The sequence below is a fragment of the Brienomyrus brachyistius genome, chromosome 1 (assembly GCF_023856365.1).
Source record: "Brienomyrus brachyistius isolate T26 chromosome 1, BBRACH_0.4, whole genome shotgun sequence".
Classification (NCBI taxonomy): Eukaryota; Metazoa; Chordata; class Actinopteri; order Osteoglossiformes; family Mormyridae; genus Brienomyrus; species Brienomyrus brachyistius.
In genome coordinates, this window is record NC_064533.1 from 10,039,779 (window position 1) to 10,052,045 (window position 12,267).

The window sequence follows — 12,267 nt, forward strand, 5'->3', positions numbered from 1 at the left end:
GCGCATTCTTGATAATAATCACAGTGACACAAATCCTTTAGAAAACATTCTAGTAGTGAGAAACTTATCGGGTTTGGGGAGTGCCTCCGTCTCTTTACCCACCAGCTAAACGGGTGAGTAATACAGGAAGTAGTGACTGGAGGAATGGCCATTTGATTTCCTGGGACAGAAGACATCGCAGGTAATTTTACCGAAAGAAAATAATAATAGTATTAATTGCAATTGCTCGTTTAAGAAGATAGCGAGTGAAAAGGCATTTTCTCGTACTCTCTTGTCGCTGCGTCTCCGTTTCTCCGCAATGAGCGCCGCCTGGTCCCGATGGGCTGATCCCGCTCACCTGCTCGTCTCCGTCCTCCTGCGTTACCTGGCAATGTAAAATCGTTGATTTTGCGTGCTGTAGCAGTATTAGAAATTCCGTTTCTGCGGATAGCTGCACCGGCACGTCACGTCTTTCGCGGAGGTCGCTAAACCCATCCAGTGCATGAACAGTGTCACGGGGGCCACCGTTTGTGTTTCTTTTCGAGGGCTGACATTGCATTTTCTGCGACTTTATGCCATCGATGTCCGTGTCCGTCTGAAGCGGTGTCACGTTGCTGAAGGTAGGTTGGTGTCCTCCACCTGTCGGCGTGTGTCTGGGTTTCCATCTCGTTCATTTTTTCATGTGTCATTATAATATCCTGTGTAAATACATACTGGTCGATTTATGTATTTGGTACTTATTGTGATCGCTTTAACCCAGAAGATCGGACTCAGTGTCTGCGATGGGTCCAGTTGCCAGAGGCTGCGATGTCGGAGTTGCGAACTTTGGTCACGGCTGGCGTGAGATTTCAATTTGCATGTTTGTTACAGTTTTATTGTCTTGTAAATAGATTGTAGGGTTTGCAAACTACGCCAGCGCCTATGATGTATCTAATTTCAAGTTAACGTAAGATTCTCTGTGTGAGAGTCAGAAAGAGTGAGTGTCACGTCAGATACCTGAGAGTTATCAACCCTGCAATGGCCAGACCGGAACCGTGTGGTAGCATTTCTGCACTATTCTGCCTTGATACATGAGCAGATAGAAATGTTTGGCTTATCTCATCACAGTTTTACATGTCAAAACCGACGTAAAGTAAGTTCAATATTCAACATTCGTTTGATATTCAAAATGCAAACTTATTATGCGCTTCAGCCATTTCAGCGAATTATGTCAAACCGCCTGGGCAGCATCGAGAATAACGTTCTTCATGTGTCACGAGGCTTGTTTTTGAAATATTCGTCGTGATTTTTTTTTCACATAAAAATGACGTGTACACGCACATAAAGCTATTATGCTCCTGCACCATGTGACCTTGTGATGTCAAACCAGCTGTGCAGCAGATAGAATAATGTGCCTCATGTGTCACAAAGCTTGTTTTTGAAATATTCCTCTTGAAAAGTTTTATTGGAACAAAACTAAAAACAAACAAAAAAATTCGTCATTGATTCTCATGCAAAATGTGTCAGAACCCTATCCTCATTGCTCTACCACTGTCCTTGTGTCCTGGTGCCTGTTGGAAGGAAATATACAGTATTTCAAAAATTTGAGTACACCCCTCACATTTTTGTAAATATTTTATTATATCTTTTCATGGGACAAAACTGAATAAATGACACTTTATACAATGTAAAGAAGCCAGTGTACAGCTTGTATAACAGTGTAAATTTGCTGTCCCCTCAAAATAACTAAACACACAGCCATTAATGTCTAAACCGCTGGCAATAAAAGTGAGTACACCCCTAAGCGAAAATGTCCAAATTGTGCCCAATTAGCCATTTTCCCTCCCTGGTGTCAGGTGACTCGTTAGTGTTACAAGGTCTCCAGTGTATATAGCATAATAGCTTTATGTGCATGTACATTTTTTTATTTGTAAAAAAAAAAAAAAAAAATCACGATGAATATTTCAGAAACAAACCTTGTGACACATGAAGAACGTTATTCTCGATGCTGCCCAGGCGGTGTGACATAATTCACTGAAATGGTTGAAGCGCATAAGAAGTTTGCATTTTGAACGTCAAACGAATATTGAATATTAAACTGACTTTATGCGTATTATGGACCAAATCACAATTAAACAATTTCTCTGAGCGTGTACGGCCAGCCATTTTAATTAACTTTGTGGTTTTAAGCAGATACTGGCACTTAGACTTAAGTAAAATTGCTAATAGACATTGAATTAGATCAATAAATGCAACTAGTAATGTAACAATGCAGGATATGTATCTTTCCTGAAGCCAGCATGCCCTCAGCACTGCTGTCCAGCCCTACAGAGCTAGAAATGCAATGAAATTGAAAGAAATGGTCGTTTAAGCATATTGCAGAGGGTCCTGCAATACAGTTTATGTATTTATTAATAATTACACTACATTCGTCACATCAATTGTACTGTGTACATTCACCACCAGTGACTGCAAGTGAATGACAGCTATTGAATTGTATGCACCTTGATTTGCAGAAGTTCAGGTACATCGGAATGCTTCTCTTTGCCTGTCTGCATGAGACCCATAGACACACATGCAGGCGAGAGGCAGGTTAGGGGGTCACAGTGTGGGGGTCAAGCAGCATGTGGTGCCCCTGAAGCTGGGGGTTAGGGGAGGGGGGACTTTTCTTCTGAGGTCATGGATGAACTGGTGACCTAATAGTCACAGATACAGAGACCTACTGAGTCATTTCAGCATCCCCATTCAAATGTTAATGAAGATTCACCTGTAAAGAAAGCTGGAAAACTAAGGGTGTCGTTAAGGATTAAACCAGAACAGATGTGGAAAAATTTTGCTGGTACCCGTACAGTTCGTTATGACAATGCTTTGTTTCTTCTGAAAAGCGATTCAGTTAAAAGCAATTGTCTAATGTATACCTACATGCCTTTAGTATGTGATAGAGTAAACCAATAAAATTGCGGAAAGAGATGATTTGTTGTTTATTTTACAAAGATATGCTAAAATAGTATGGAGAGATTTGTTAGTAACACCAAGGAGAAGGTTATCGTTAATTATTATCACAGGTACCTTCAAGTTCCTCCTCAGCCGTTCAGTCTGTTTAAAGGGAAAGAACATGCTACTGAGTTGTTTGCATCACACTGAACATGGACCAGAGAAAGCAAAGGAGAGAACTGTCTGAGGAGCCCAGATGGAAGATTATAGATAATGTTAAAGTTAAAGGCTATAAGACCATCTCCAAGTAGCTTCATGTTCCTGTGACCACAGTTGCCAATATTATTAAAAAGTATGAGGTTCACGGGACTGTAACCAACCTCCCAGGATGTGGACGAAAGAGGAAACGCAACCCCAGGTTGATCAGAAGGATGGTGTGGATGGTAGGAGAAGAGCCAAAGAAACCATCCAAAACCATTCAAGCTGAGCTCCAAGGTCAAGGTACGTCACCTTCTGATCGCACCATCCGTCGCATTTTGAACAATAATGAGCTCCATGGATGAAGACTCAGGAGGGCTCCACTACTGACAGAAGAACATTAAAAAGCCGGAGTGCAATTTGCTGAAAGGCACCTTCATAAGCCCCACAGTTTCATTAGGACTGATGAGACATAAAAGGTGGAGCTTTTTGGCCAATCACATCAGCTCTGTGTTTACAGAAGGCAAAATGAAGCTTTAAAAGAAATGAACACCATCCCTACTGTGAAACATGGACGGGGTTTAGCTTTGGGGCTGCTGTGCTTCATCTGGCCCAGGGAACCTTGAATTTGTACAGGACACAATGAAGACTCAAGACTACAAAGGCATCCTGTAGTGAAACATACTACCCAATGTCCGAAAGCTCAGTCTCAGTTGCAGGTCATGGGTCCTCCAGCAGGATAATGACCCAAAACATACAGCTAAAAGCACTCAGGAATGACTGAGAAAAAAAACATTGGACTATTATTAAATGGCCCTCAATGAGGCCAAATCTTAATCCTATAGAACATCTATGGAAAGATCTGAAAATTGCAGTATGGAGACGCCACCCTTCAAACCTGAGTCAGCTTGAGCAGTTTGCTCAGGAAGAGTGGGCCAAACTACCTGTTGGCAAATGCAGACGTCTCATTGTGAAATACAGAGATCACTTGTTGGCAGTGATTGCTTGCAAAAGGTGGGGCCACCAAATATTCTAATATGTAATACACACACAAACAGTGACAAAAAAAAGTTAAGCACCCAGAAGTAATAGTACGATTTGGATATAGTTTGGTACACGTGCAGACGAGCAATGGGCATGTTTGCAAGCAGCTGGCACGTCTAGTCACCAGACACAGAGGATGCCTTGTCGATGCATTAGACAGTATTACCAGCACTTGATGGCGTTTGATAGGGTTTGCATGAGGCCAGGTGCTCATATCGTGCAATTGCCCGGAATGTGAGGCATGCAGATGACACAGTCACCCGATGTTAGAACCAATGGGCACATGAGGGCCCCCACACACGTCGTGAAGGTTCCAGTCGTTGTAGAGCGACCACACCAAGGGTGGATTGTCGTAACCAAGCATTACAGCAAGCATTACAGATCCCCATGACATCTGCACCTGCCATCCGGACACAGGTATTGGACTTTCTACAACACCTTGTGTCATCTTGCACTACGTCTCGACAACTGGCATCAGCCGGGCCACGAGTTCACCATCCCATGGGTAGGCAGCTGTTAACACCAGTGCAGAGATGGCTGTGTTTGGAGTGGTGCGGTAACCGGGAAGCATGGACTGATGATGAGTGGCGTCGTACCATGTTCGGCGATGAGTCTCAGTTCTACATTACCACGGATGATCATCATGTGCGCGTATGGTGGTACCGAGGGGAGAGGACCAATCCTGCTAATGCTGTGGAGAGACACACCGGTGTTACTCCTGGCATCATGGTGTGGGGAGCCATAGGGTATGACATCATGGTATTGGGAGCCATAGGGTATGACATCATGGTTTGGGGAGCCATAGGGTATGACATCATGGTATTGGGAGCCATAGGGTATGACATCATGGTGTGGGGAGCCATAGGGTATGACATCGTGGTGTTGGGAGCCATAGGGTATGACATCATGGTGTTGGGAGCCATAGGGTATGACATCATGGTATTGGGAGCCATAGGGTATGACATCATGGTGTGGGGAGCCATAGGGTATAACTTCAGGTCATCTCTGGTAGTGATTCAGGGGACCCTGATGGCACAGTGCTACGTCAGTGACATCCTGCGTACGCATGTCTTACCCCTCCTGAGTCAGCACCCTGGTGCAGTCTTTCAGCAAGACAACGCCAGTCCACATATGGCATGGGCGTCTATGGACTGCCTGCATCATGTTGAGGTCCTCCTGTGGCCAGCCAGGTCCCCCGATCTTTCCCCAATTGACTATGAGTGGGATCAGCTTGAACTCTGTTGTCCGTTTGATCTGGTATTATAATCATTGCGATACAGTCACATCACCTTCAATCTGGGTGCTTAACGTTTTTTGCAACTGAGTGTATATAATGAACGGCTGGCTGCTGACTGGTAGATAGAAGTTGGTGATGTGATAACACATTGGTGATGTGGCGAACACATTATTACTGCAATGGCCAATGCTTGTGGAAAAAAAAAGCTTTGGAAACATAGGATAGAACGCCAGGTCATAAATCCTTCTGTTGCTCTTTCTTTATATGTAGCCTAAGCCTACATCCCCAACAAAGGCAGTACCACCGAGTTATTTGTCTGATATTGTTAATTATCGATAGTATCATCGTACTGCACAGGCCTAGTGTTGACCCCCAGCTCTGTTACCAATGTTACGCGACTTATGATTGGTTACTTAGGCAGATGAGGGTGTAGTCCTGACCCCTAGCTCTCTTAGCAATGCCACGCTGCTTTTGATTGGCTAATACAGCAGGTGAGGGCGGAGTGCTGACCCCTGGTTTTCTTACTAATGTCACACTGCTTATGATTGGTTACTTCGACACACGAGGGTGTGGTGCTGACTCCCAACCTCCTCTGATGCAGGTCTGTCTGGGGCAGTCCGATTATCCAGTCCAAAATGGCCAAAGTGAAGGGTAAGTCTCTGTGTCCACATATCTATCAAAGTGTCTTTGGGTGACTGAAACCTGAACTGATTTACTCACATTTCAAACTTTGAGCAGTTTGATCAGGTGTGATTCTCATCATTGATATCAAATATTTGACCTAGCACATTCTATGAAAGTACTAATTACATTTGTATCATTTATGAAACGTCATTATTCTAACTTTTTTGATCCAGTTTTGTCGTCAAGTTTATGAACGCTTTTGGGCTAAAACACTGTAATTATAACTCGATAATTGCTGTCTGTTTATCTGATCTAGTGATCCTCAAAGTGGGACTCCTGATATCCCTGCTATTAGTTGCTCTGTTCACCTTCCAAAGGCTTACCTTTGCGGATTTAAACATGTTTGGTAAGTTCAAAGCTTAACCCTAACCCTAACCCTTTCTCAGTAAGCCCACAGCCTACCAAGTGTAACATCTTTGCCATTTACCTTCAGCTATATGTAGGTGACATTCAACTGTGATGGCCGTCAGAGTCTACTGTCTACAGACAAACACACCTTTTTCCCTCAAAAATGCACGTTGTCACTAGGAGTGGTGAGCTATGAGCAGGTGTGGATTTTTTCCTGCTTAGGTCAGCCACCAGAGGGCAGTATGTGCCTCGCTTTCGTCCATCAGCTTTTTGAAGCGTTGCGCGTCTTACACAATGAATCTCTGTTTTCAGTGGTGCCGTTCCCAACTGCTGGCACTGAATGTCTGAAAATTAGTTTACACCCCAATGGCGACAAACAAAGGATGACAGATCTGCAGTTAATTAATTCACTGAATTAACTGAGGCATTGCGCCACAACCAGAAACAACCAGAACATGCAAACGAATTAACTTGAAGGATCTGAAGCTGAGCAGACTGAGGGCGAAGTGCTTCCAGATGAACATGTGGCTTTAACTGATGGGTGGGGGAAATGTGTGGGGGGAGCTGTTCCTGGTGACAGAGAGGCTGTCGCTCGCTACATCCCCAGGGTCACATACACAAGATAGCAAATCCGGATTAAAGAAATGAAAAAGCGAATCTGTGTGCTTCCAGAGTATAGTGTACTGCCTGTGTGTCATTAGCTTATACCATCAACTTGTGGCTTTACACACCAACTTATGAGATGCCTTGTTCCTCTGATTTAATTGCATTGGGCATCGTCACTGATTAGCATTTATGCATTGTTGCTAATTCAAGTCTGAAAATTTGCTCTCTCTCTACCTCTATAGTCAAGTCTATGTCATCACAGGATCCTAGTAAGTAAGCTCTTTTTCAGTGCTGGAAAATATTTCCTATAAATAAGCTTTAAGGTTAGTAGTTTGTCAGTAAACAAAAAAGTTCAGGCTTCAGATTTAAAAAAAAAAAAAAGAATTCTGCAAATTCTTGCAGATATTACAAACCAAACCTGTTTAACTGGATGTGATCATTTAAAATCTGACAGTTACTTTTCATTTTTCTAAACAATCCATTCTGTCTCATGTGTACGGTAGATGAGAAGGGACATTGCTGATGATTGCGTGTAACTGTGTGTAAACTTTGTTCCCATCAGCTGCAAAACCCACCCATTTGAAGTGTAGCCTGTCCAGGCCTTGTCCTGCAAAGCACTTTGCTTTTAAGATGAACAGTGGAGCTGCCAGTATAGTGGGGCCTAAAATCTGCCTGGAGGACAACATGTAAGGCCCGCCCCTTCCTGTTCCTGCTACCTGCACTTCCTGTCTGGGCGTCTCACTCTCTATGTCTTTCAGCCTCATGAGTAGCGTGAAGAACAATGTGGGACGGGGACTGAACATTGCCTTAGTGAACGGTAACCTAATATCTCGGCCTACTGATATTATTAATGCTCATGTTCACATATCGGCTTGTATTATCTTAATGAAATTAAAGCTCTCCAGCACACTTTAATGCATGTGCATAGGTGTCAGGCCTCCATAATGTGGGTGTGTGTTCACAGGAAGTACTGGAATGCCCATCAAGACGGTTTACTTCGATATGTGGGCGGGAGGTGAGTTTATCATATAAGTTTATAGGTGTAAGTGTCAGACACTGTATTTGATAGGCTGTAGTTGCATGAAATGAAATGTAGACTTGTGATTGGAAATCTACTATTTGTAGACATCAAGCTCCTAATAAATTTCCTGAAGAGCATTGAGCAAGGGACACTAGTCATGATGGCTACGTTTGATGACTCTTCTACAAAGTAAGTGTGTCGTTCAGTGTGTGGACCTTTTGTTTAATGAGTCGCACCCTGTGTGATATGACGGTCTGGTCACATGAGTGTGGTTGCTAGTGGGAGGTTGCCAAGGGGTGGAAAACTTCCAGAAACTATCCAGGGAAAGTTAAGCTGGGCAAAGGTATCACTATTACTACTGTGAGGGTGTTTTTGTCCAACTTCATTTTAGATCCCTGTTATACTATAGGCTAATCTGCAATTTTTTAAATTTCCAGTTTATTATCATTAATTCCCATATATTCCTGTTAATTCCCATGAAAAGTTTCCATCTTTGAAAATTCGCAGAATTTTGCAGTCCTGCTTGTGACTGATTTTACAGTGACAGAAACAGGTGACCAGTGAACAGTGCAGCATGGTGCTGAAGTGAAGGTTCAGCAGCTGGTCAGATGTCCCATATAATGTCTTTATTATCCGACTGATGTTTGATGAACCACCTGCTTCCCAGACTCAATGACGAAGCAAGGAAGCTGATCGGTGATTTGGGTAGTTCGAGTATTACTGCTGTACAATTCAGGGACAACTGGATCTTTGTGGGAGGTAAAGGGATCAAAAGGAAGAGTCCCTTTGAGCAGGTATGTAGCCCTAAAGCTGTTCTTGACAAAGGAGGCCATCTTTAAGCCACTCCTAACTGATAAGTGCTGCTCTGTCCCATGTTTCCAGCACATAAAGAACAAGGCAGATACCAACAAGTATGAGGGCTGGCCTGAAGTTCTGGAGATGGAGGGTTGCATCCCAATGAAAGAAAGCTAGTCTACCTAGCCACCCTGTCCTGGGACGTGGAGGTGTTCATCCTGACCTGGATCGCTCGGATGTGTGCAAGTGTCTTAGGTCTCCTATAACTAATGATGGCCTCAGTTCTTGGGATGATCACCTTAGTACTGGGAGCCTCAGCACATAGGGTGAGGGACTGTAGTGTGGCCAGTAGGCTGCACAGTTCACCTGTAATCAGAACTTGCACATACAGCAGCTGTTTAGATCCAGGGTAGGGTTCACCAAGAGCCAGGATCTCAGGTCCAGGAATGTCAGGGGTGTGATTTGCTCATTTGGATGCATGTTGTCAGTCTATGCTGACAGCGGAAAAAAACACAAAATGAACAGCTGCTCTTTAAGACCCCAGTGACAGAGATTCAAATCGTTTAATATTGTGTATTGTCTAGATCAATGCTTTTGACAAATGTTTCATAGTGCTATTTTTTTTATCTTTTTTTAAAATGCATGCATAAAACTCCTTTCATTCTAAAAATGACATTGCTGTAGCTAGTTTATGGTTTGGTCGATAGCACTGTTGCCTCACACCTCCAGGGTTATGTGTTCGAATCCTGACTCTGCTCTCTGTCTGATTTTTGCATGTTCTCCCCATGTTGGAATAGAATATCCTAATTGTCATTGCTCATGTAAAACAAACAAAATGAAAAATCATGCACATCTAGTTGTACAGTATGAAGCTAAGTGTTGAGTCATTGTGCAGTAGTGCAGTCACATCGTCTAGCAGCAGTAAAGAGTGTACTTTCTATTAGAAATCATCATGTGGATAAGAATTGGCAGCAGTCTGTATGGGGGAGGGGGGGCAGGTTGGCAGGTGGCTGCGGCTCGTAGGGGTGTGGTGGGGTTACTTGAGTTTGTTGTTTGGTTAAGATGATCAATGACTTTGGGTTAAAAGCTACTCTTCAGTGTGGATGTGTGGGGGTAAATAGTCCTGTAGTGCTATCCAGAGGGCAGGTTGGTGAACTGATGGCAGCAGGAGTTTGTTGGGTCACTGGTGATAGTGGCTGCTTTCCTGAGGCATCGAGTGCTGTAGGTGTCCTCCAGAGTAAGCAGCTGGGTCCTGGTGATCCTTTGCACTGCCCTGATAACCCTCTGCAGTGCCAGGATAACCCTCTGCACTGCCGGGATAACACTCTGCAGTGAGATAACCCTCTGCAGTGCCAGGATAACCCTCTGCAGTGCCGGGATAACACTCTGCAGTGGGATGACCCTCTGCACTAGTGAGATAACCCTCTGCAGTGCCGGGATAACTCTCTGTAGTAAGATAATCCTCTGCACTGCCGGGATAACCCTCTGCAGAGAGATAACCGTCTCAGTATGCTGTCAATGCTGCAACAGTGCAGTGAGTTTCCTTCCACAGTCAAAGGAAAATCAACATACCATGCTCACAATGGCATGGGACACTGGCTTAATAATGTAAAAATATTACTAATTTATTGGTTCTAGAACAAAAATCATTACTTTATTCATGTGTTTAGAACAAATACAAATATATCGTATTAGTTTTAAGTAAAACATTCGTTTCAAGTGGTAATAAGTTGAAACCCAGATTATAGTTGTAAAAGAGCTGCTCTTGGTTAGAATGTTCATTGACAAGCAGTCTCACTGTGTGCTTTTTAATTAGTAACCATTTCTTAAACAACAAACATTTCTGTTTAGCGTCCCTTTGGAAGCAAATGGCTACAGTTAGGATTAACAGTAAAATGGCAAGAATAGAACTGAATGACTCAGTTAAAAAAATTATGACATTTTAAAAAGAAAATGTCTGTGTGGAAGATATGTGTAGATATGTTAAACATTGCTTGTCAATGGACTTTTGTCAGGAAACCAATACATTTGCAACATTTTTGCAGAATTAAGCAAATGTCCCAAGACTTTCCTTGATCACTGTATATCCAGAATAAGCAGGGTTTGTGAATGGGTGGTTTAAATTGTTACACCATTTACAAAGTATAAACGATTGGGAATGTGTAGAGTACGTATAAACCAAAGTGGCACAGTGCTCCTGCACCGTAGTAAAACCTCATTAAATAACTAAAGCTCGTCACTTTGTCTGCAACTCAGAACAACTTTGTGTAGGAAATGTTTGTGGTGAGAAGCCCCTGTGTTCTAATGTTCAGCATTAACACAACACACTGCATTTCCCAAACGGGCCGGTTTATACTGTAGCATCCTATCCTACAGCGTCAGAAGTCAAGTTTCCAATACTACAGCGAGGGTTGTGGTGCTCTTTTCAGGCAGGTTTTTTTTTTCTTTTTCAGTTTTTTGGGAATTTGTTCCTGGGGGGTGTGATCGCACACTGTTGGGATATTCAGTGAACTGTAATTAAATACTTACAGATTGATTTTTATTTGCTTTATTTTTATATCATGAAGGAAATCTTAAGATCCTTTAATAAAACTAATGCCTGGTGATTGGTTATGATGGTCTTCCTGGTCATGACCTCTTGTGACATTTTATTTAATTTTTTTTTGGGGGGGGGGTTGAGTTTATTCTCCATAAAATGAGCCTGTGCCTTAGTGTAGAGCAGTGCTCGTAGTGGATCCCATACCCCCACGGCTTCATTACGGTTCTTTTCTCCATGTTTCCCCCTTCCTACTACACTGCACACTCAGGTTCTCCTTTGTCAATGTCTTAGAACTTTCCAGGTGCAAGAAATGTTTGGTTCTTTTCCTATGTTCTAGCTTTTTCCATGTGATGCGTGGGCTTTGATGGAACTGTTACAAATAATCTATGGCGTATAATATTTGCAAGGTCTACATTTTCATTAATTTTCATTTCTTACAATATGTTAATGCCATCCGTCGTCTAGACACCTACCCTAGGAATATGGCAGAGGAGAGGAAGATTGTCTAAAGATAAACTGGAAATATAATGTCTGGCCTGAATTAATGTGCTGGTTTCACTTCTTTCTTCCAAATACAGTTTATCGAGAGGCATTTGGTGTCTTTGTCTTGTTTCCTCTTTATCACATATTCCCAGGTTTTCACAAAGCATGAATACATAGTTCTTTGGTCTTTGGAGGGGGCTGGTTCTCGATTGTCAGATTTCAACAGGAATGTAGGGATGAGTATAACCGAAGTAATGTTATCTTTTTATTGCCTGAGGGGATTGAGGATGGATGAAGGGAAATGAGATGTTATATAGGCTGTGTGCAGCCTGCAGAGATAGAGCAGGAAGCTCACACAGGCATTGGAGGAAGGGATGCTGGTGTTTCAGTGATACTCGATTCTGGGAGGAATCATGTCTG

At 42.9% G+C, this 12,267-nt stretch overlaps 1 protein-coding gene across 2 annotated transcripts; it reads left to right on the top strand.

The window, feature by feature from the left end:
* Positions 1–30: 30 nt before the first annotated feature.
* On the top strand, positions 31–11,956 carry LOC125740433 (protein FAM3C-like). Of its 2 annotated transcripts, none has more exons than XM_049011541.1 (10): positions 31–181; positions 5,973–6,022; positions 6,312–6,401; positions 7,252–7,278; positions 7,572–7,695; positions 7,768–7,826; positions 7,974–8,024; positions 8,135–8,219; positions 8,698–8,824; positions 8,913–11,956. In XM_049011541.1, the coding sequence occupies exons 2-10, from the start codon at positions 6,007–6,009 to the stop codon at positions 9,000–9,002; spliced, it is 669 nt and encodes a 222-aa protein (XP_048867498.1). In that variant the 5' UTR covers positions 31–181; positions 5,973–6,006; the 3' UTR covers positions 9,003–11,956. The 2 variants fall into 2 exon arrangements, with proteins under 2 accessions (XP_048867498.1, XP_048867507.1); XM_049011550.1 differs by lacking the exon at positions 31–181 and adding an exon at positions 272–599.
* The last annotated feature ends 311 nt before the right edge of the window (positions 11,957–12,267 follow it).

Coding starts and splice junctions, on each gene's coding strand:
- LOC125740433 (XM_049011541.1), top strand. Junction 8,025..8,134: donor CTTCGATATGTGGGCGGGAG/GTGAGTTTATCA, acceptor TACTATTTGTAG/ACATCAAGCTCCTAATAAAT. Junction 8,825..8,912: donor GGAAGAGTCCCTTTGAGCAG/GTATGTAGCCCT, acceptor CCATGTTTCCAG/CACATAAAGAACAAGGCAGA.